This window comes from Rhinolophus sinicus, chromosome 17 (assembly GCF_057876585.1).
Source record: "Rhinolophus sinicus isolate RSI-liver-muscle chromosome 17, RSI-T2T, whole genome shotgun sequence".
In the NCBI taxonomy this organism is placed as follows: domain Eukaryota; kingdom Metazoa; phylum Chordata; class Mammalia; order Chiroptera; family Rhinolophidae; genus Rhinolophus; species Rhinolophus sinicus.
In genome coordinates, this window is record NC_142517.1 from 47,375,733 (window position 1) to 47,400,692 (window position 24,960).

At 38.5% G+C, this 24,960-nt stretch overlaps 1 protein-coding gene and 1 pseudogene across 1 annotated transcript in view; both read right to left on the bottom strand.

Annotated features, from left to right (window-relative positions):
• Window positions 1-3,431: 3,431 nt before the first annotated feature.
• Window positions 3,432-24,960, bottom strand: part of MCCC1 (methylcrotonyl-CoA carboxylase subunit 1) — a 57,790-nt gene continuing 36,261 nt past the window's right edge. The window contains exons 10-19 of the mRNA XM_019735834.3: window positions 24,476-24,603; window positions 21,977-22,160; window positions 19,528-19,637; window positions 17,649-17,865; window positions 15,862-15,948; window positions 11,205-11,254; window positions 8,565-8,702; window positions 7,203-7,310; window positions 5,358-5,429; window positions 3,432-3,782 (exon numbers count right to left, since the gene is read on the bottom strand). Of these exons, the coding sequence (XP_019591393.3) occupies window positions 3,654-3,782; window positions 5,358-5,429; window positions 7,203-7,310; window positions 8,565-8,702; window positions 11,205-11,254; window positions 15,862-15,948; window positions 17,649-17,865; window positions 19,528-19,637; window positions 21,977-22,160; window positions 24,476-24,603 (1,223 nt within the window). The 3' untranslated portion in view covers window positions 3,432-3,653. The remainder of the gene's footprint in view (window positions 3,783-5,357; window positions 5,430-7,202; window positions 7,311-8,564; window positions 8,703-11,204; window positions 11,255-15,861; window positions 15,949-17,648; window positions 17,866-19,527; window positions 19,638-21,976; window positions 22,161-24,475; window positions 24,604-24,960) is intronic.
• Window positions 4,156-5,033, bottom strand: LOC148754764 (destrin pseudogene; annotated as a pseudogene).

The following is a 24,960-nucleotide window of genomic DNA, read 5'->3' on the forward strand; positions in this document are numbered from 1 at the left end:
CTGACAATAACACGCGTGGAGCTGTCATCTCCTATGGTAACACTGCCTTCTTCTGGAATAGCTCCTGAAGGGCCTGCCTGAGGCTCTCTGAAGGGGTGTCACTCTTTTCAGAAATATGTTCATGGTGGTTTGCTTGGTTTGTTTCTTGTTTTTCATCACAGATTCACTTGTAAGCAGATAAGGCACCATACACATTCCTCTCCATTAATGAAAACCTTGTAGTGTTGAGGTCCATGTTCTCAAACTTTTTAAGGAGCTTGATGATGTCTGCAAAAGCTTCTGCTAACCCCATGAAGTGTGAGTTTCCTTGGGTCTTCTTTTCTTTCTCCTGCACTTTCCCTTTCTCTTACCTCTTCATCGTGCCTTCTGGTTCCAGTTCCAACACCTCCTCACAAGTCAGTTCCTCAGGAACCCCCTCTGGGCGCTCCTCACTGTCATCCTCACCCACACCACAGCTTTGTTGATTTTTGCAACCTTTGTGCTATGATATTACAATGGGTGTGACACCAGCCGATAGGAATTTTTTCGGCTCCATTATAATCTTATGGGACCACTGTCGTAGATGTGGTCCATCTTGGACCAAAACTTCATTATGCAGCACATAACTGAAGACACATATATAACACTGTGTTATTGATTTTGCTGATTGTGGAAGTCTGTAAAGGTAGTACCGTACTGTGTATCTCCGGAAACATGCTACTTCACTCAGAATATTGATTCCAAGATTCATCCATGTTGATGCTCTAAAAGCTTTGTTGTTGTTACATAGTACTCCAGCGTGTGCCACACCAGTTATTTACTTACCCCTTCTCCTGCCAACCAACTCAGATGTTTCCAGTGCTTTGCTATTATGGGTAATGTGGCTATGAACCTTCTTGGTGCACACGTGCATTTGTGCATTTCTAACAATGGGATGTTAGGTCATAGGGTATGCAAATGCTCAACCTTGTGAAATAATGTTCAAGTTTCTTAAAGGGGCTCTAGTTGCCAGATAAACTTTCCCTGCTAAAAAATAATTCACTGTAACCACTACTTGGCAAGATAAAATCCAAACCTGCTATTCCATCTGGCCCCAACCTAAATTTCACATCTTTCTCTTAGAGTGTGGCCTCCTCCCCAAGCACTCCCATCCAGTTGGACAGGTCTACCCCGAATACAGAACCTACTTTGCTCATTTTCAACAATGTAGCCCTGCTCCTTCATTTCTAGGCTATGACTCTCACTCTCCATTACTGCCCCTGGGTTCTCCTTCCTTTATGAAACCTATCCTGATCTTACCTGCCCACAGAATTTTCACACCCCAGCTCCAAAAATACCTATTTTCTGCACCAGTCACATGACACCACTCCTCACCTTTACACAAATCTTAGGATATTGAGTTTCATGTTGCCTTATTGGAAAAATGAACATTCTAAGCTGTGTTATCAGATTTATTTGAGAACTCAGCATTTCCAATTTTAGTATTTGGTAACTTTCTCACTACTCTCTTGACAATGGAGTTGCTTCCTTGGCAACCAGGAGATAGACTGATTTTGGACTTCATATTTCCCATGCAACTTTTGACATGATTATGTCTTATTTTCAGAGACCATCTTTTATATTTCCTTGTATTCCCCACAACATATAACAATCTATGTACATTCAACAAATATTTAATACTTTAGTGGGTATGTGAAAATGCAGAGGGCTGAATATCTGTTCCTAATTGTGACAAACAGAATATGAACAAAAATGAAGAAATACAATTGAATGGTTTTTTTTCCTTAATGAAATCATGAAAAAAGTATTCAGCACAGTGAGGCTTTCTACACTTACTCACTTTCTGTAAAATTATTTTTTCAAATTTATCCAAATAATACATTCTAGCATACAGAACATTATATATACATAAATTTGTTTGTGTATGTGTGTATATATACATATATAGTCACATGCAGCAGAACATTTCAGTAAATCACAGACTACATACATGATAGTGGTCCCATAAGATTATAACGGAGCTGAAAAATGCCTATCACCTAGCTGTCACAATGTCAACACACAACCTACTGTTTCCCCGAAAACAAGACCTAGCCGGACAGTCAGCTCTAATGCATCTTTTGGAGCAAAAATTAATACAAGACCTGGTATATTATATTATTATATTATATTATTATATTATACCCAGTCTTATATTACAGTAAAATAAGACGGGATCTTATATTAATTTTTGCTCCAAAAGACGCATTAGAGCTGATTGTCCAACTAGGTCTTATTTTCGAGGAAACACGGTATGTGTCTGTGGTGATGCTGGTGTAAACAAACCTACTACACTGCCAGTCACATGAAAGTATAGCACATACAATTATACACAGTACATAATACTTGATGATAATAAACGACTACTGTGTTTCCCTGAAAATAAGACCTAGCCAGACATTCAGCTCTAATGCGTCTTTTGGAGCAAAAATTAATATAAGAACCAGTCTTATTTTACTATAATACAAGACCGGGTCTTACATAATAATATAATATAATATAATATAATATAATATAATATAATATAATATAATAAATATAATATAATATAATATAATATAATATAATATAATATAATATGTAATACTGGGTCTTACATTAATTTTTGTTCCAAAAGATGCGTTAGAGCTGACTATCCAGTTAAGTCTTATTTTCGGGGAAACACGGTATGTTACTGGTTTATATATTAACTATATTGTACTTTTTTATTGTTAGTTACTCTTTCTACTCATAAAAAAAATAGTTTGCTGTAAAACAGTATGTCATATTATGCTACAGCAGCCTCATTCATCTTGTATTTATTGTATCTCTTGATTGCAGCAGCATTTTTTTGTGTTTGATTTACTCTCAGGCTGTTTTGTACAGTCACATGCTGTAGAGGCTTGTAGCCAGGAGCAACAGTCTATACCATACAGCCTACACGTGCAGTAGGCTATACCATCTAGGTTTGTGTAAGTATAGTCCATGATGCTCGCATGATGAATCACCTAACGATGCACTTCTCAGAACGTATCCCCATAGTTAAGTGGTGCACAACCATCTATATATATAGATATATGAATATAAATATATAAATATATATATATTTGTACAATCTTAGAAAGTACAATAAAAGCAGAGGCACTATAGACAGAAACTTTCCAATCACAAACACAAGAAATAACACCCATGTTGTAAGCTCCCTAATACTCTTTAGTGAAAACAAAATCTTGATTGAGTTTAGCTCTGTCATCTGTCTCTGAAATATGCTACTGTCCATTTTTATCATGATTGTAACTGGGAAATGATTCATTTAGTTAAACGACCTTTCTCTTCCATTCATTCTCTTTTGATAAAGTTGCTGCCCAACTTCCTAAAAGATACCACACTGTATAAAATCTGAGGCAGAAATAAGTCACATTACTTCCAATAAAAAAAGTATAATCCAATTTTATTAGTATGAAATATTGAGACAATTTATTATATTTATGACCCAAGTGCATGATTCTCAAATACGAAAGGGTTTTAACATAATCATACAATCATTTAGTAAAACTGCTGTAATCAGACCCCAAGAAAAGCAGGAAGGCACTTTCTCTTTTTGGTGTAGATACTATACTTAAGATCTGCTTTATCGGCTATTTCTTTGATGCAGTTCATTCTACTTCACTTTTGTCAGATTCCTCTTTCTCAAACTCGACTAAAGGAGCATGTCTGTTGGCCTGAGAACCTTCTTTGTAAAACACTTTCTTGATCGTGCCATCCTTTGGAGCCTTTATGGTATGCTGCAGAGACACAAGACACGACAAACAATGGTTGCGATACTAATGAGGACCAAGCATGTACCAAGTCAAGAAAATCAGACGCAAAGTGAAAAATGAAGCCAATTGTTTGGATAGTTTGTTGTTTGTCAGAGCTTTCCCCCTCTTTCCATGTCAGAGTACACAGGGAAAACAACATTTTCATGGTGTGCTCAGGGTTGAGACACCTGTAACCCATTCAAGGTCACTAACTGGGAAGCTCCCAAGTTTCACAGTAGAATCTCACCTGGGATGCTTTTAAAAACAACTGATCCTTGGGGTCCACTCTGGGAGATCCCAGTTCAACTGGTCTGGGGAAGTAGTTCTTTTTTGTTTTTTTGCATGTGTTTGTGGAATATTTAGTTTACTGTAACAGATGACAAGACAGCTGCCCCTCCATGAGACCCTGGCCGAAACATATTTGCTTTCCTTATACAGCAAGAGGATAACATTAAACATGGAAGCTTTTGATTTGTGGCACTGAATGGTGATCTACACAGGGCATCCTTCAAAGGCTGTAGGGATCCGTTCAGCTCTTTAGCAATACAAGCCTTTGAGGTCTTCTGGCCCATTTGCTTGACATTCATGTTTTATGCCTTGGAATTTCTTTTTTACTTGCATTCTTGGAGCTAGCATAGATCATTTTACTTTTTAGAGGTGTTAGTTCTGGTACCCTCCCCCCCCCCCCCAACACACACACAAACATCAACTCCTCTTTTCTGGATTCCTTCATTTCAAAGCTTGTATCATACAAAACACAGTGGCAATCTTTTCCAGGAAGCACTCCTGCAAAATTCTTCAAAAGATCCGTTATGGTCACACCAACAACTCCAACCAACATCCCTGTCTTCTACAAGGATGCACCTTTTGTCTGCACTGACACTTAAAATGACAGCCTTCTTTTTTTTTCTGATTTCTTCTGGTGTGGAACACTTCTGAACTATTATGTCATAAAAGATACGACATATTTCATCAGCAACTTGTACTCCTGAGGCCATTTTCACTGCAGTGGTCACAGAGACACAGAGAAGGGAGCCGGCTGGCTGCACCAAGGCGCTGAGTCTGCTGAGTGTCCTCGTCACAGCATCCAGAGGACAGACTGAGCAAGGAGGTGACATAGGGCATGAGCCTATTAGGGGCCAGGGCCGCTGGCAAGTCGTTTTTTAAAAGCTCCCAGGTGACTGTAATATGTGGCCAGGGTTGAGAACTACTGGCCTATAATTCCCAACCACCTAAAACCCAAACAGCTAATTTAATATGATTGAGGTTTTCACTTTGCTATTGCTGGTTGGCACCCTAGGTTTGGCCTTAGAATATACTCATAGTTAACATTCAGTTGGGTTACTGCCTGAATCTAAGCTTTCATTAAGTTCGGAATCAAATGACAGGTGCGATTTCACAAAATTAAAGCGAGAAGGATGGTTTAGTTTTGTTTCCTGCAGTTAATGCTTCATCAATGCATGGCTCTTAATATTGAAAAGTACCAAATAAGGCAAAAGAACAGTTAGGTCTGATAGGTCCCAAAGTTTACTTGGCAGCTGAACTCATGATTTCACTTACCTCCATTTTCATGGCGATCATAACCATTAGAGAATCTCCAGCTTTTACTTTGTCTCCAGCTTTCACAAACACCTAGAGATTCAGAGTGACAGGTTAATACTTGAAGACACAGAGTATCTGGCCCAGAGTTGACATATACAACAGTGCCTCGGTTTTCGAACGTCTCGGTTGACGAACATTTCAGTTTATGAATGCCGTAACTTTTATGGATCTCTGGTATCATTAGATAGTAAAATGCATGATAAATTTGCAGTTTTAGAGGTTGATTTTAAAGGTCTGGAACAGATTAATCCATTTTGCATTACTTTCTATGGGGAAACTGTGCCTCGGTTTTCGAACGCTTCAGAACTCGAATGGACTTCTGGGAACAGATTACGTTAGAAAACCGAGGTACCACTGTAAATGTACACAGCAGAAGTAAGAGTCAACGTGGTTGTCTCATCTGCCAAAGATAAGTGTGCTGGCGCAAATCAGAGACCCGCAGGTCGGTCTGGCCTCGCTGGCACTGTTATCAGTGGAAGACACGACTAAGCTCCCCCTCCCTACGCCCCCAAGTCATCTAGTTTTCCTTGAGACGGAGGAATATGTTTTATGTATCTTGGGACCCTTTTGTATGTTCATGAATGCACAGACAAGACAAAGCACCAACAGGAAGGACTACTATACTTAAATGTCTGCACCACAGGCAGGGTAGAGGGTCTTGCCCAGTTTTCTAGTTCTGAGGTTGTCTAGGATAGTGTTTCAGGTCTTCGTGGCCCCATGTAGTAAATGTATAGATAATCTTCATGTGTAAGAATTAAACTGATTGGCAACCCCCAAAAACTCTGTTTTCCTTTTCATACGTATAAATGAACTCATATATCCCATTTGGTCACACTGCCTTCTTGGTTAACACAGTTATCAAAGAGTGTGATGTATCCACGTCACACAGGGGAGTTAGGGTGTAAAGTCAACCTGCAGAACCAAAATTGTGAAAAATGAGAAACAGCCTTGAAAGCCCCAGAAATCACTCAATGCTGGGTGAAGCCTTAGTGTCAGATGAAATCAGTGGTCTGGGTTTATGGGCCAGCTTTGGGGAGAATATACATCTCTGCACACGCTGTGTAGGACACTCACGTTGTGAGAGGCCTGTGGGAACGGAGGCTGAATGCGCTAAAAGGCAGAGAATGCCCCCGCTCACACTCCCTATGTAGCAAACATTTCCAGAGGGGAACGGTTGATGAAATCACTCAAACTATTTAAATAGTTATTTTCTTCTTTTTGGGGGTACCAAGAATATGCAGTTGAATTTTTATGACTTAAATGCATTTGAGGGGACTCTACTATATTCAAGTATATAAAAGGAGACTACTAATCTATCACCATTTGAAGGTATATCAGTATGGACCTTAACTCTGAACATATACTGCATTCAACACCAAATCATGTTGTTCTTCACCAATACCAGCCTTTCATATTTTAACACAGATACAATTATGTACATTAGGGAAAAGTCATTATTTCATGATAAATTGTTCGCCGTTAAATTTAACATAAAAAATAGACAGCCCTTTTGGATGATGCTTGGTGAATACTCTATTTTAATCATGAAAAGACAATTTAAATTATTTGTACTTTCATGGAAATTCCCACTTTCAAAAACAACAGTGTTTATCATAAATTAGGTAAATGGGTATTTTCATTGAAGACTGTAATATAGAATTTGAATCTATCTTAGAGTTTCTTGATTTCTTGAAATGGATGCTTTTCCAATGAGTAAGATTTAGAAAGGGAAAAAGAATATATATGACAAAGTTCGACAAAGACATTTACCAGACACTATTCTACATACATTCACGTGATTACCTTCTCAATGGTTCCAGCCATAGGAGCTACGGGACCTCCCTGAGTTCCTTCTGAAGCCACTGAAGACAAGTATTTGGGGATTGGAATGTCAATCTGAACAGTTCCTTCCTATAAATAGAAAACAAACCAGATATAAAATCAAGATCTTATCCCTATAGTTTTACTAATATACCTGAGGTTATGATTGTTTTCAAGTTATTTGTTCAATGTTAGTCACCTTTACTATCAGGGTTCTAATCTAGCTTTGTGACCCTGAGCAAATTATCAAATCCCTCTCAGTTTTGGTTTCCCATTGTAAAGGACTGATGGTATACATGCCTCAGAGAGGATTAAAGGAATTGATGTATATAACTTTAGCCACCGTCTGGAAGCCATTTTTAGTAGCCCACTATCAAGCGCTTAGTCTAAGTCAAGAACTATTCTTAAGAGTTTTATATAGTATATAAATAATATCATTAATTGTCACAACAACCTTATGAGGTAGGTACTGTTATTATTCCTATTTATAGATGGGGAGGCCTGAAGCTCAGCGAGTTTAACTTGTCCAAGGTCATATGGCTACTCAGTGGTAGGACCAGAATTTGAACCAAAGCAGCCTCGTATCCCAGAACTGATGCTCTTCACCACTCATGCTGCCGCTACCATCATATCGCTATAGCATGTTGACTAGGGAAAGGAATGCCTGGGAAAGTGACATCATCCTTGACTCCATATACAGTAGTTTCATTACTGGAATACTAAAGGCATCTCATCACAAAGGACTACGATCTGTAAGACGGTTCCGAAATGTGAGAAGACTGTAAGAGGCCACAGTATATTTGATAATCCATTCTCTTTCTTCTGCCAGGGCAGAACGCTAAGGTCTCCCAATAAACTCTCAACGACATCCATGCAAAGCCTGCCGCAATCATCCAAAAGAACACCACTAACCCCACCCACCTTCCTACTGCACACCTTCCCCACAGGAACACCTGGTTCCAACTCCTCTCCCAATAGTCATCTTCTCCCACATCCCAGGATTCCAAGTACCAGAAGGATGGTGGTTAGGGAAAGTGTTCAGGCATCAAATCCCTGAGAGAACAGGGCCCACTGAGCAGGGCGATACTCTTTGGTAAGGGCATGAGCACATATGTCAGAATTAAAAAAGAAAATGGATATGTGTCTATCGATGAGAACCCATGTGAACAAAGAATGAGAGAAGGCAGAAATGCGGCAAAGAAACAGAGTGGAGAGGGACACAGAGAAAAGGTCATTGTAGCGATTGAAGGAAGTGGGATCTTTCTAATCTCTTTCAACGGATGCCTCTGGTCAAGCAATTTTCTCCCAAATCCCAACAGTGTTATTATACAGAAGAGACATTACCATGGAAAATAGGTAAATTGTGTTTTCCAGGATAATTAGCTTAGCTTTACTATCAGCTCCATTAATAGAACATTTCAGGTAAGTGCAATCTCCTTCATTGTAAAGATCACCAAGGACTTGGAAAACTTTATCTTCAATCTGAAACAAATAAACAAACAAAGATCCTTAAAATAAATGAATAACCCTACAGGGTTAATAAAACCAGAATCAGTTCTATACTATTTCAATAGTTTCAAAAGGTAACAGGTAAAATGTTTTTTAAAAAAAGTCATGTAGAAACTTTCCCTCTAATATTCATAAACAAAGCACTCTAGATAGAGACAGCAGTAAGATAATTAAAAGAAAAAAAAAGTTATATAACACATCTATAGCACTATAATGCTACAAATAAAGGTTCATGTAAGAATAGCAATAAAAATGTGAAATAGGAATATAAATCAAAGTAAGCAAAATTATTAAAGTTTGGTTGAGTGCATTACATGTTAGTATTCATTTCTGAGTACCCAAAGTCAAATTTAGTTTTACTGTGCCAAAGTGAGCAATGAAAAATGCCAGAACCACATAATTAGATGGTATTTCTTTTATCTCACTAGCATGTAGATCCAATTTATGGGTTTCAGTTATGATTTAAGAAGAAAAATTAGCTGGAGATTGACCACAATTTTCTCTAAGAGAGAGAGTGCCAAAGAACAGATTTCACACTTAAATTTTTCAAGGAAGATGACAAAAGGACATGAAAGCTTTCTGGTCCAGAGAATGGTTTTTTTCCATATACACTCAAGAAAATTTTCCCTTACACACAGAAAATCCATTTAAATCCTCTCTCTCTACTGTTCACCTCAATTTCCATCATTTTAGTGTCAAAGTCCTGTGGCTATTCTTTTCAAATATATTATGTAGCCTAAGGTGAAATAGGTCACACTGCAGTATTTATACATTGCTTCTCATCTATTCTAAGTTAAATATGACATTTCATTCTGCTTTGTAACCTACTAAAACAGCCATTTGAATTTTGTGAAATTCTCAGGACATAAAGGTTAGACTGCTAACAGTTTGTTCAAAGATTTAGAAAAGCACATTCTAAATTTGTGAATGTAGTTCAATGAGCCAATTAGAATAGACCTGAGATTTACTTTACCATTTATCAAAAGACAAAAAGGGGCTCCAAACCAGAGGTACCGATATGAATTACAACTCTCATATACTGAAGGACGTGGAGTTCCCAGTTTTTCTAAATCTCAGAGAAAGAAAACCAATGTGTCTCAAAGTGTTGGGAGATACAAAGCATATCATTGATAAATCCATTCTGCAAGATTTGCAATCTCTTAGTTCATATTAAAAACGATTTATTCTATTCTCTGAATTTGTACTTTACTGTAGGAATTTGGTTGAGTTCTTACATTAGTCATTAAGGAAATGCAAATCAAAACCATAATGAGATATTACTTCACACTCATTGTTATAAAAAATAAGAAAAAGAATCAGAAAATAAATGTAAGCAAAGATGTAGAGAAATTGAAACGCTTGTATACTGTTGGTGAAAATGTTAAATTGTGTAGCCCCTATGGAAAACAGTACGGTAGCCCCTCAAAAAGTTAAAAATAGAACTAACATATTTATGATCCAGCAATTCTACTGCTGGATACATGCCCAAAAGAATTGAAAATAGGGTCTCAAAGAGATATTAGAACCCCTGTGTTCACAGTAACGTTCTTCTCAGTAGCCAAAAGGTGGAAGCAACCCAAGTATCCCCCAACAGATAAACAAATAAACAAAGTGTGGAATACACAGTCAATAAAATATTAGTCAGCTTTAACAAGGAAGGAAATTTATATACATGATACAACATGGAAGAACTTTAAAGACACTATGCTAAGTGACATAAGCCAGTCACAAAAAGGCAAATAATGAATGATTTCACTTACATGAGGTATCCATAACAGTCACATTCATAGAGACAGAAAGTGAATGGTGGTTGCCAGGGGCTGGGGGGAAAGGGAGGAACAGGGTGGCGGGAGGGAGGGGTGCTATTGTTTAATGGGTACAGAGCTTCAGTTTTACAAGAGCAGAAAAGTTCTGCAGATGAACGGTGGTGATGGTTATACAACAATGTGAATGTATTTAATGCCACTGAACTGTACACTTAAAAATGGCTAAAATGGTAAATTTTATGTTATGTATATTTAAAAATATACATTAAAAGTAATAAAACGTAAAAATGTTCTCATTGAATAATAAATATTAATAGATGAAACTAATATAAACAAAAGCTCTTTGGGGAGTCTCAACAATTTCTAAGAATATACAGCGGTCCTGAGACCAAAAAGTCTGAGAACTGCTGCTTTAGATATAAATACTTGCACATACTTTAGGGGTTCGATAGGTGTCTGATTCAAAGCTATTATTTTTTGCCAAGTTGTTAATCTTAAAGGAACCACAACCAAAATGAGTAAACAATCAGAAACTGTACAGGGGATCATTTCCTCAAATTGTTCTGAAATAAATGCCCACGCCATCCTCCTCACTACAGACATAATGATCAATGGCTTAAGAGAAACCAGAGAGTGAAAAAAGACCATGATCAGTGTGAGAGAGACCAGATTTAGCTCTGAACTGGAGAACAACACCAGTAGGGCTTACCTGCATGCTATATGACCCATCATGGTTATATGTTACAGCTATGGCTACATCTTCAGGGAAAAAAAAATTAAGAAAAATTAGAAGACCTTCATTTATTCAATAACTGAAATTACTAACATCTCATTTTCAACCTAAAGATAACTAGCTGCAAGGGATAGCAACATCTTTTAATTTCCTGGCAATAAAAATGAAAAACAAAACAAACCAAAAAAAAAAACCAAAAAAAAAACACACCAAACTATCAGGCGCTTTTCAATAAAGGTGAATTTCAAACTTTTTTAAAAATGGAGTTTTAATTCTTTTAAGGTCGCAGGCTATTTTAGATATTTTCTCCGCCACTAGGAAAGGCTTCCGTGTTACAGAAAATGCAATTAATTGGGAAAGAGAAGTTCTGGTGTAAGACCCCAACCTGCCATCTGTGGCATGATCGGTGATTTTGACTAAGTCATTCAAAATCTCTGAGTCAATTTTCTGATCCATTCTGACCCATTAAATGAGTATGAGAATGTAACAATGATTAAATAAATGTGAGATTATAAACTGCAACAGACTATACAAATATACAATATGTCCGTATTATTATGTGACTACAGAATTGGTTAAAGACTATCCTTGGAGATGGCAAAGCTTTTGCAGGGTAGAGAATATAAACTGAAGTCATTTCATCCAGTCCTGACACTTCAACCATCATTTTGATGCTGTCAGCTCAAGTCTGTTTCCAGCCCTGCTCTTCCTTCTCCAGAACTCTGATTAGTGATTCCCAGCGAGATGTTCCGTCCGTACTTTAAAATGAACATGCTTTCTCTCCTGACCTGTGAGCTCCATGACTGGCACGGCTAGTCTTCTGTCATTCAGGTTTAAAATCTGCCATCCTTGCCCTCACCTTCTCCTATGCTTTCCACCTCCAATAGTCACCACAAAGCTGCCAAATTCTTCCCTTTGAGTACCTGTCCTATGCATTTCTTCCTTTCCATTTCCATGAGGGAGATGGCCTCAGGCCTGCCTGCCTCTGAGAAGGTCCTTCCAGGACCTCTGCTTCCTGTCTCAACCCTTCCAGCTGATGTATCTAGTATGTCCCCACTACATTCCACATACTTGGCCTTGAATCGAGAGCACCAACGCAGTCTTATTTCTTACCCTTCGCCTACACAGCCCTATGTCCAACCAAATGGGGAAATAGGCCGATCAATATTCTCCATACGCGTCTCGAGCCTTCCCCTCACTGTGCCTCTTTGCTTTCTCCTCCATCACTGCATTGCTGGTCCCCGGCAGCACCCGCTGAGACCCTGCCCCTTGTTCATATCAAGCTTACTTGGGAAGAGCCTGTTCAGATAGAATGAATTCTCTCTCTGAACAGTTAGACTTCTGCATATAAACACTAGTATGATTCTCCCCTCATCCAGTGTTATAATAGAGTGACTTTTCTCTTTAAAAAATTGCAAAAATAAAAAGGTTTACAGGGCCTGAAAGACCTCTTTATTGCCCAGATGTAACTACTATTAAACATTTGAATGTGTGAATCCTTTTGGACCGTTTAAAATGCACAGTCACGCTTGTATTTTTCTTTTATAAAAATAGGACATTGCTATACATTGTTCTGCAAACAACTTTATTTTAGTTAACATGTGACATGCATATCTACCTTGTCCTTTCAATAGTAGCAAGGGGATCGTTTAATAATAATGATGATGATGACAGCTAATGTCTGTGGACTGCTTGCTATATGCCACACAATGAGCTAAGTGCTTTACGTGTTGTTTCATTTAATATCTACAATAACCCAAGGAATCCATCACCTTTGCCATCCCCCTGTACGGCTGCAGACACTTGATGCTTAGACAGCGTGTGAGTTGCCCAAGGGTGACAGACAAGAAGAGAGCCAGAATTCAAACCCACACAGTCTAACTCTGGGGGCTGTGTTATTAACCACTACGCCATCCATTTCCCAACACACACTTCTCCTTTGCCAAGTGGTAAATTCCTTAAGAGAAAAAAACAGGGACAAAGACATTTTTACTCTTCTTCACATTACTCAGAATATCTATTTTTTCAAAATTTTGTACTGAATGTATGAATGAATGAAACTTCTCCACCCTATATCTTGTCAATATCTTTAACCCTTCTTAAGAGAAAATGCATCCAATTATACCTGATCAGTTTTCTTTCAATTTATAAAATATGAAAAGGCCTTAATGACATGAATGTCAATAGAATCCTAGTAAAGACACTTCCAGGAAAAGTCTAAATTCAATCATAAATTATGGGGTAACTCAGTCTGTTCCTCCCTCCCCTAGGTATCACCTGATCCCCACAAGAGAATCTTAAATATCTTCTTACCTATGTAATAAAGTATGGAAGTCTGCATGATGCAGTGTTAGGTAAGCACAGGTACCCCGAAATGTGGGTTCAAATTCTGGCTCCATCAATTACTTTCGGTGTGATTTTAGGAAAATTATTAATCTTTCTAAGCTATGGTTCCCCCATTTATAAAATTGACACCAATAATAACACTGATTTCATTGGCCTGTTCTGAGAAATGCAAAGTAAATTAATTAATGGCGAGAGCCTAACACAATGTGTGCCATATACCACTCAGTAAATCTCAGCTATTGTTGATTATTATTATTATTGTTATTATTATTAAGGGGAAGAAAGGGTTCTGTGACACATGGCCACTAGTAACTAAGGGAGAATATTTTTCAAGCCTTAGTATTTAAAATACTTGGTCATTTTTACTGAGATCATTAAGAGCTGGTTCTATTTTAGATTCAGAAATGGTTCGGGCCCTTAGATTTCCTGTTTCGTGTACTGTCCTGTTCAACCATGGCCACTGCTGATTAGCATAACACTTCTGAAAGCTACATTCTATAACATTCAGACCTGGATTACTGTTGAAAAATACTGCCAAAAAGATGTAGTGAACAGCTATCATGTTGGCTTTTCAATTATATATTTCTTTAATTAAAATTTTAAAAAATTCCAAGAAATGCAACATAATTCAAAACACCATTCAGCGATTTAGTGCCAAATAACTCAGTTGGCTCATCTGAGTGATAATCACGCATGTGATTTTTCCGTTTCATTTAGGTTAAAGAGGCCACTGAAACTCTGTTGCTACCGGTACTGGTATTTAGGAGTCTAGAGTAAGATACTTCCACATTTTGGAGGCTGTTTTTTAGGATGAAATGAATAAACACACGAGCATTTGCAGAATGATACTCTATAAGGGATCTTTGCAAACTTTCTTTCCAAGTACTCAATGTACTTAAGGTAATGATGATCTAAGCTCAGGATGAAAAAACACCTAAGGAGTTATAACCCCGTCAACTTTTGTGAACAAAAAATTTGTTAAGACGTGAGTAGATGTCTACATACGAGGGGTGCCAAAAAAAATGTATACAAGTGGACACTTTGCTCAACGTTGCTCAAGCAATAGTTCACCATAATCAGAATTGTCTGGAGGCAGATGGTAACCACTTTGAGCACCTCTTGTAATCGCAGAAGTCAAACGTGACTTGTATTTATCTTTTGTTATCGGTATATATTGAGTATTACAATTTTAATACAGTTTTCCTTTCTTAAAATGTGTATACATTTTTTTGGCACCCTCTGTAGAGTTGAGGTAAAGAGCAGGGTGCTGTGATGAGCTGGCAGGAAGATTCTGTTCTACCTGGGAGGCACCTTATAACAGAGCTGTCACAGGTCAGTAACACCTCTAACACCTCACACCCAAGGTTACCCAGCCTGCCCACCTCTGACTCTGCCCCCATCTGGCTCCCAACGCAAACTGTACTGCAGCAGAAGGGATGCCACAGCCAGCTATCACATGATTCTGGTCCTTCTGGTACATTGCTCCAGACAGAAATTTATAAACTCTGGCTTAGGTGTCAGCCTCTCCTGACTTCAGTTATAGTAAATCAGTCCCCGCCCTGAGCCTACTGAAATTAGTTTGCAACCAGAAATCAATTTTCCACTGGAAAAGTGGTAGAAATAGCACAGGAGTCAAAGTCAGAAAGACTGGGTGTCAATCATGGCTCTGCCACTGACTTGCCTCGAGTAAGTCATTTCACCTTCCCCACCTCAGGTTCATCAGCCATACGTGGGTATAACACTGACTCCCCCTCATTAAGTTGTGAAGATAAAAACTTAGATGTGATAATAAGGCACTTAATAAATTATGGCTCTTTAGTTGCCTACTTCCACCTGAAACGCTGCCTGAGCAGTCGGTGATCTTCCCTCCTTGGAGTAGTGCTGGATGTTGCTTTTCTTATTTAAAAGTGATATGCTCACTGAAGAAAACTTATAAAGCAAAGAAAGTACAAAGAAGTGAGGAGAAAAGAGGTCACCTCAAATCCCACCACCCAATGGTAACCTCCCTAACATTTTGGCAAATTTCATTTAAGTCATTTTGTTACGTATGTTTTATGACATATTTTTAGAATATTTGCAAAATATAGAAAAAGTGTAATGAAGAAAAAGAAAAATCATTAACTCTACCACCCAGAGCCAATGAACTCTTATCAATCTGGCATACTTCCTTCCAATGTCTAGGAATCTTAAAAAAGGTTAATTGACTGATTGTGGCCAAGCTGAATCCTTTTTTCAGGTAAATGTGATATATTTCTATAAAGCACACTTCTAATAAAACATTACTTACTGTTTTTACCGTCCCTAAGAGTCATGTTTCTGGTGTAAGAGATATTCAGTCTTCTTCCACTGCTGGATGCAAAAGGAGAATATTGATCTAGAAAAAAATTCAACAACAAATTTATAAACATCAAGCCAACTACATTTATACATTACAAAAGAAAACATAAAACACAATACCTACACTGGCAACTCAAATGTGTTTTCTTTGTTCTTCTCATTGCTTTAAATTTAAATTACATATTTTGATTTACATCTGAGGAAATTGCATGTGATAAATCCCAGCTTCTCTTGAAAAACGAGAATATTTGCAGCTTAAACTCTCGTCCTCTGATAGCATAAGCGGCACAGGGGTCACCCCTTTCTGATAGGGCTAATGCATCCAGGTCACCCAAATCTCTACCACTCACTATTTTTCTTTTGCCTGGCCTCTTTTATTCTATGTCACTGGTCCAGCCCAGAGGTTTTCCAGTGTATATCCTCTGTTGGACAATACCCAGGAGTTACAGCATAGCTAAACTGAAACAATTTATTCTGAAGCTTATAAATTTTAAAAAGGTGAGAGCAAGAGGACACCCCATTCTAAAAATGCTAAGCACATGGTAGGAATACACTATGGGGCATATTTACATGCATTTCATTAAAAAATTTTTTTTTTAAATTGGGAAACAGCCATGGTCATTGGTTACATATTGCTTTCATGCTACAATGGCATAGTTGACTCTTTTTAAGGAGGGCGCAGTTCCCAGTGACCCATGCGGGGATCGATCGGGCAACCGTGGTGCTACCAGCACCACGCTCTAACCAACTGAGCCAACCAGTCACCCCTAGATGCATTTCATTTAATGGAAAAGGACAAAGTGACGATAGAGCACTCATCTCCTAAAGATGTAATTATATATTTAAAATTTTCAATGTAACTTTCTTGAATAAATCTAGAAATTAATGATCCTAAAAATAGGATCCTACAATAATACAATAATCCTAACAATAACAAAGAGAGAAATGGCTTCAATTTTTTTATTTCCTGTTTGCTCCAAAAGTCAGAGTTAGCATAAGTAAATATTATGGGACAAGTTTGGGAGGGCTCAGATTTTGCTCAATTTAGAGGGAAGAACTTTTGAATGGAGAACTGGCCAAAACTGTAATAAGTTAATGAATTTTCATTATGAATTCCGAGCTTCCTGAGGCATTAGGAAGAGGTTGGGCGACAACTTAGTGGGGATGCTGAAGCAGCGACGTATGTGGCAGCCAGGTTAAATCTCTGCCACAGTCTTCTCCAAGCTCAGATTCTATGACATAATGAAGTACCTATGTCTCCAGTTAGTCATAAATTTGATCACAGAATGGAAAAAGACAGGAGGAAAATACTCAACAATAATCATGGGTAACCCAAGGGAATCTGAGAGTCTCCAGTATTCTGTCTTTAGTTCCCAGGACCCTCGAAGGTGCTGGAGGCACGCAGGCTACAACAAAGGAGGCCACACGTGGCGAATATAAGAAGCTGGCAGGGATCAGTATGGGCTGCGGCAAGAACTAGTGTTTGGTTGAAAGGAGATCCATCTTGACGCTGTCAGGTGATTAGTTAAGTTACATTTAATGGGTTAGAAAGTATTTAGGGGTGCATCCATAATATCCAAAGGGCTCTACTTCATCCCCAAAACCACATTAGCAGAGGATGGTGTCAATCACCGAGAGAAGGAAAGGGAGGTAAGAGTGGCATCCAGAAAGAAAAGCACATTCAACAACTATTTATAGAATCTTGACAAGCAAAGGAAAGAGAAAAGCATTTCACACCTTGTGTCTGAATTTTGAAAACATCAGACATAGCTTTCTCCTTGAGGATGAGACCCAGAGCTGCCTGGCATAGAAACTCTTTGGCTGCAGCCTTCCGACTGGGCAGCAGTGCTTCACGGTGTTGAGGGATGAAATCAGTGTGCACGTTCCCAGCTGCAAACTCCGGGTGGCCAGACAGACGGAGAAGGAAGTCAATGTTGGTGTGCAGGCCGACGATCTAGGGGGAGAATAAAGCCATGTCCCCAGGGAGTGGGGAAAACAGCACATTCAGAAAAACATTCCTATGGCTTTTGCTAAGCGTTTTCTACCAGGGACAACTCTCAGGAAAACAAAGCAGAAAAGCCCACGTCACCATCACTCTATGTCTGGACTTCACATTTAAAACGACATTTTACTATAACAAAGAGGACACAGCAAATGGTGTTACTGTAGGTAGTGGGGAGACATTTAATTGACTCTGGTTGGGAAAGCGATAAATATTAAGAAACTTAAATGAGATTTATTTGCACGATATTGAAGACCTGCTGCTCAGAACGCTCCCACAGCAGAGGACGACTGCAAACAGAGGGCAGGATTACTACACTGGGGAGGGGATAGGAGTAAATGAGTTCCTTCCAACACTAAAATCCAAAGTTTACACACTGATATAAAAATAGAAAAGGCATAAAACTTAACCCAAATCCACCCAATAAATGGAATCATGGGTAAAATCAGTTATCTGAGCCTTGGATTCATTCACTCAATCATTTAATGGCCATTTACTGAGCACTTGCAGGTGCCAGGCCCTGATCCAGATACTGGAGACACAGTAGAGAACAAGACAGAATCCTTGCCCTCACAGCGCTTACATTCTAGGGACAGGTAATAAACAATATTTGTAAACAAATATCTAATATTAGGTCAGGTGATATGAAGAAAAATCAGGCTGGCTAAGAGGACAGAACAGCAACAGGTTCTATTTTAAATGGGGCAGCCCTGAAAGGGCTCTGAGGAGGTGAGCAGTGGCTGAGGACCGTGAGGAGGGAGTCCTGTAATCATGTGGGGAAGAACACTCTGGAAGAGAAAATACGAACACATGGCTCCATACTGTGTGTCTAAGGAATGAAAAGGAGGCCAGTGTGGTTGGAGCCACATAAATCAGAGATTTGATCAAAGTAATGACATATAACAATTTGAATATCATGGGTTAATAAGAAATTTTCTATGAAGCTCAGACAGTTACCGTGTTTCCCCGAAAATAAGACCCAGCCAGACAATCTGCTCTAATGCATCTTTTGGAGCAAAAATTAATGTAAGATCTGGTATTATATTATATTACATTACATTACATTATATTATATTACATGAGACCTGGTCTTACATTATAGTAAAATAAGACCAGGTCTTATATTAGTTTTTGCTCCAAAAGACGCATTAGAGCTGATTGTCTGGCTAGGTCTTATTTTCAGGGAAACATGGTAGTATAGAACTTAACTGCTCCAAGAAAACTAATGTGCTACAGAAAAAAAAGAAGCTATCAAATGGATAAGACTAAACAATTATTTCCCTTTGGAGAAAATAATGCCAGACTGTAGGCCACACTTGCATAGCTGGCCTTATCTACAGGATGAATAGGAATTTCATATCAGATTTCACTGAAGTATAACAATGACACTAATAGTTCTAGTCCTGTAATCTCTCTTTTCTAGCTGAAATCAGGAAGTCCTCAAACCCTATTCTGACCCATGGGAAATTCTCCCATGGGAAATTATTGTGTGACATAGGGGTAATTTGTGGAAATGAGTTGACAAGGACAGAGGCTAACCAATCCTAACCGACGTGCTTGGCTGTAGAGCTACAGAGAGCATCACGGTCGCTGACATGGCCCCAGGTCACTCACGTGGTACTGACGAAGGCTGTACCTCAGTTTTGTCAAGGCCGCCTGGCGATCTGCAGCCCACACAACCAGCTTTGCAATCATGGGGTCATAATGCACTGACACTTCATCTCCTGAAATTGAAAAACCACAGTAACCATTCCAAGGTAAAACCAAAGGGATAAAATATGACTAGTGAGACATGCTGCTGGGGCGTTATATACTTAATCCTCACAAACCACTACATCATAGATATTATCACCATTTTATTCATGAGGAACGGAGGCTTACAGGGGTTTAAAAGCTTAAGTTTAAGGAGGGTGTGGCCATCCAAGGGTATCAGGCCCTAAACTAGTGGTTCAATGACACATAGGCTGCTTTTCCCATCCTATCTTCTGAAACTTCTTTTCCCTTCTCATTTTGGAAGTCAGTGCAAACTCCCTCTACCCTCTCATCTCACAATCACTGACACCTGCAGCATTTCCTTCCCTCCACCCTGTTTCCTTATCAGAAAAATAAGGATAATAATTCCTCTATCCTGTAGTTGTTGGGAGGATTGACAATAAAGTGCCAAGTGCCACACTTGGCTGAACTGATAAACAAATAGCAGTTATCATTATTACGATAGTCTTAGAGGATAAGAATCTGAACCACATACATCTCACTAGTTAGACTGGTTCAAGTCAAAAGGATGTGTTGTAGTATAAACATACTGTTCTAGGGCCTTTTTGTGATTTTGGCAGGTCACTTGAGCCCTCTGAAACCCAGGGTCTTCATCTATCAAATCAAGGGATTGGATTACACTGCCTTCATCCATCCATCCATTGGATTACACTGCTTTTATCCATCCATCCATCCATCCATCCATTGGATTACACTGCATCCATCCATCCATCCATCCATCCATCCATCCATCCATCCACCCACCTACCCACCCACCCACACAACTACCAACATATACTGAACACCTTCAAGGCCTAGGCTTGAGCAAGGTGCTGCAAATATAACATGGAAGACAGAGCCTCTCCCTTAAGAATCTTATAATCCGATGGGGAAACTAGACAAGGAGTAGTTTACCGTAAGATAATATAATTAAGGCAATGTCTGGGGAATGCACAACAGGCTCAGGGAACACAAAAGAGTGTTGGGGGACGCTTCTTGGACTAGATTCTTCTTCCCAGTGCCATGATGTGAGTCTGGGAGTCCTTCTCAGAATCATATGTTATCCTTTCAGCATCTTTATTAAATTGCACTGCAGGCTTTGCTTGCCCCACAGGTTCTTTCTTTTCTATTGCAAGGACTCGCTTTTCTTTCCAAGATGTTCTGCTGTTACGTTAAATAATTTACTGATTACCAAATCTTGCTGTGACTTAGCCAGAGCTATCAAAATGTTGCCAATTTGTCACCAAGAAGTCCTAGTTCCTCATTTGGCTTTCAAGACTCTGTATGATTTGCTCTCTACCTGTTTCCAGCCACATCTCCAACTACTTAGTGTCCTGAAATGTTTTCCTGCCACATATCATATTTTCTTATACTTCTTCAAATATATGTTTCGTTAAATTCTCTTTCACTTTTCTTTATGTTGTTAAATCTCTCTTTTGTGAAATTCTCTTTCACTTTTCTTTATGTTGTTAAATCTGTCTACTCAAATCCACTCTAGACTTCCTCATAAAAACGTGTCTTAATTATACGAGCCTAACATAATCTCTTTGTCCTAAGAATTGCTATATTCCATTACTCACCATCTGTATAACTTCTCTGCAACTAAAGTTAAAGGTGGCAGCAGACAGTGGTGGCTCAGAACATGGACTCTGGAGCCAGACATCCTGGGTCTGCATCTTGGCTCCAAGGGTGACAGTGGGCAAGTCACCTAACTTCTCTGTGCCCTGGTTTCCTCAACTAGAAAGTGATAATAATAATCCCTAATCATAGGTTAGTTTTCCTGCTTAAAGGAGCCCACACAGAAAAATCACCTAGAACAGCATCTGTACACAGTAAGTGCTAACTAATTGTTAGTTATGACCACCATTACTAATCATATGCTGAACTGTGATAGCTCTTACACTGTTGTTGTTTTTTTAACTTAAAATTTTTTTTATTATTGTTTAGCTTGCACTAAGTTTGTATTTTAATTCTCTAGTTTGACTTGAAGGCAGAGTGCCTTAGGCATAGCAAATATCAGCCGCCTTAAATCATTTTTGGAACCAGGCAAAGTAAACATATAAAACGGCACCCCCAAAATATCTGTTGCTTAGATTTGTACTACTGCATATCAAAAAAGAATGTATTGTTTAAAAACACAAGTCATTCTTTAAAATAACTATTCCAGAAGGAAAAATAAAGGTTAATGAAGAAATTAAATGCTTTATTTTAGAACATACTAGACATTTCCACAAGACACAGGGAAGACACCATGTCCGAAAATAATAATGCACTAAAACTTCAAAAGACCTCTTGCTTTATTTGCCTTTACCTTGCCGTACTCCAGTTTCAATCCTAGTGGAAAGGTCCGCTTGAGGGACAGAGAGATGCACTAATGGTCCAGCTCCTGGCATGAAGTTATTGTGAGGGTCTTCTGCATATATTCTAGCTTCAAACGCATGGCCCTGCAGAGTTATTTCTTCCTGGCTCAAAGGAATCTTCTCTCCTGCTGCAATCTGGTAATAGAAGAGTATGTGCTTCTTATGAAAAATCCACCTTAAAGCAGCTATGAGACTAGTTAAGTTGATGGTCTTGCCTTTTTCTATGTAAAAATGTATATTTGGGCTTTAAAATGTAAGCCAAATTAATGTGATTATTTTATCCACCCCCTCGAATATTAGGCAAAAAAGAGATTTAAAAAGAGATGCAAGTTGAAAATAATGTATTAATTATGTTTCTAGAGTTTTAAAATACAGAAAGCAGAAAAATTGATAATTAAATTATAAACATAAAAATCAGTGTTTTTCAATATAATTGAAAAAGATAATTATATTGAAAAATTATAATTGAAACTAAGATTGTTTTTTTGGCAAGATAGTCTCAGTTTTCATCTAAAACATTAGAACTCTGTCACCAAATCAATCTTGTTTTAATAGTAAATTATTAGTTGGTGCGTAGGTCTATATTCACAGCTACGGGTAAAGAGCGACATTAGTCATCTTTGGAATCTTCATCAGCAAATGAGTGATAAAGCAAAACAGAAACACATGGTTGTTGTTTGTTTTTTTTCAAATTTGATTTTTATGTTGAAGTTACACTGACTTGGGATCTACTTCTTTTTTTTTTTTTTTTTTTTTAAGGTTTTATTGGGGAAGGGGAACCGTGTGTATTTCCAGGACTTTATTGGGGAACAGTGTGTTTTTCCCAGGACCCATAAGCTCCAAGTCAAGTTGTTGTCCTTCAGTCTTAGTTGTGGAGGGCGCAGCTCAGCTCCAAGTCCAGTTGCCGTGCTCAATCTAGTTGCAGAGGGCACAGCCTACCATCCCATGTGGGAGTCGAACCTGCAACCTTGTTGTTAAGAGCACGCGCTCTAACCAACTTAGCCATCTGGCCGCCCAACATAATGGTTTTTTAATTTTATTATGTTTACTGCATGGCACCAGATTATAAACAGGATGATTATTACCGTTTAATGATGAGAAAATGACAACCTGAGAAAGCGAAAGGTACAAGGAATAAAACTCTAAGTAACTTAGCATCCCATTGAACTAAACAGATAAGCATAAAACAGAGGCAAAGGTCTCATCTCTTTAAATCTGTATATAAGAAAAATCAGGAATCACAGCAGTTAAGAATAAAAGGAAAATGGACTGAATTAAATGTCTTTATGGCATGGTGTTTCAAACCATAGACTCTGCAACCATATTCCTTAGAAACCTTTTATCCTCCCTGATTTCAAGTTTCTGGATTCTCCTGGGCTACTGCTTCAGAAAAAAAAAAAAACAAAAAACAAACAAACATATATATATATATATCCATCCTTGTTTTCCTTGAATGCTGGAAACATAAGCAGCTTTCCAGAAGTTTCTAAATCCACTAGAGTTTTCCTGACATTCACTAACACTTACTAGCCTAATATGCCTGGTTTTCATTAGCTCCCAAGGCTATAGAGGCCCAAAAGAATCTTCTGGTTCTGAAAAGACAAAATTATCAAAATATCAAGACATTAGCATCACAACATGAAAACAACAATTTAGATGCAGGATATGTAAAGAACCAAGAATCCCACAGAGATCAAGATTATTCATACGAACTTAAAAAAAAATTTTTGTATTTAAAAAAATGAAGACTGAAGTAAAATCTATTGTTTCCTATAATGAGAAAAACACTAAGCTATTATTGTTCACATTTGAAGTAATATGCTTTGTGGAACTCTGGTGTAGGCCAGTGCATCTCACACTATCTATAATAAACAGTTGTGAACTTATACTGTTGTAAAACCAGAAGATAATATCCTAGCAATGCCAAAAATGCTTTAAAAATTTCTAAACATTTACTGTGAATGTCCATACTTATCCCACCATGAGGCTGCAACAGTTTGTAAGTCAGCACTTGGCAAATGCACCACTCTATTGGTCTAGACCATTTCCTTGGCTCTTCATTCTAAACCCTGCCTTAGCTCATTTCATCTTGGCTACCATCTGTCCTGCCTCAAAAATCGAACGATGGCCTAGCCCAGAATGATGTGGCCTTATATAGAGCACATCATATAGAGTGTTGAGTCGATGTGGTTGCAAGAAGCCTCCGTGGCAGCAGCTCACCTGCTGGCTTCCCCAGGCCTAAGGGGGAAATGATGGTAATTGACAGATTAGGAATCTGTGTCCACAAAGGGACAATAGCATCAAATGCTGTGTTACATTTAACCTCCCATTTTCCTGTCCTCATCACAACCAGCAAGAATTGAACCCTTATCCAAAGTGACACTTCCTTTTCAGAGGCCAGAAGGCAACATATTCTCAAGACTGATATTTAATAGGAAAAGTGTTCCCACCTTAAGCTGCCACTCCACCAAGTCAGTTCCTGTGATCATCTCCGTAACAGGATGTTCCACTTGCAGCCTTGTATTCATCTCCATGAAGTAGAAATTGTGCTTTGAGTCCATAATAAACTCCACAGTTCCTAAGAGGTAACATACAATGATTACATTTCAATAGTATATAATCAGTAGCAAATCAAAACCTTCCATGATGTATCACAGAGTTTTACTGCTGCCTTCATTCAATGGCAAACACTGGTATTTCATGAAGAAAACACTTCACATTTTGCAGCAGCAAGTGAATCTGTCAGAAACAGGGAGCCACATGCAATTTTGCAAAACAAAAAATATATTCAGGGTTTTGAGCAAATGGTAAGCCCAGCTATGAATCAGGCTCAGCGGTCGCAGCAGGGAGAACACGGTGGGCCAGGTGGGGCTGCTGCACTGGGCCTCGATCCCTGGGAACCTCACCCTGGCACACCCCATCTCCCTCTCACCCA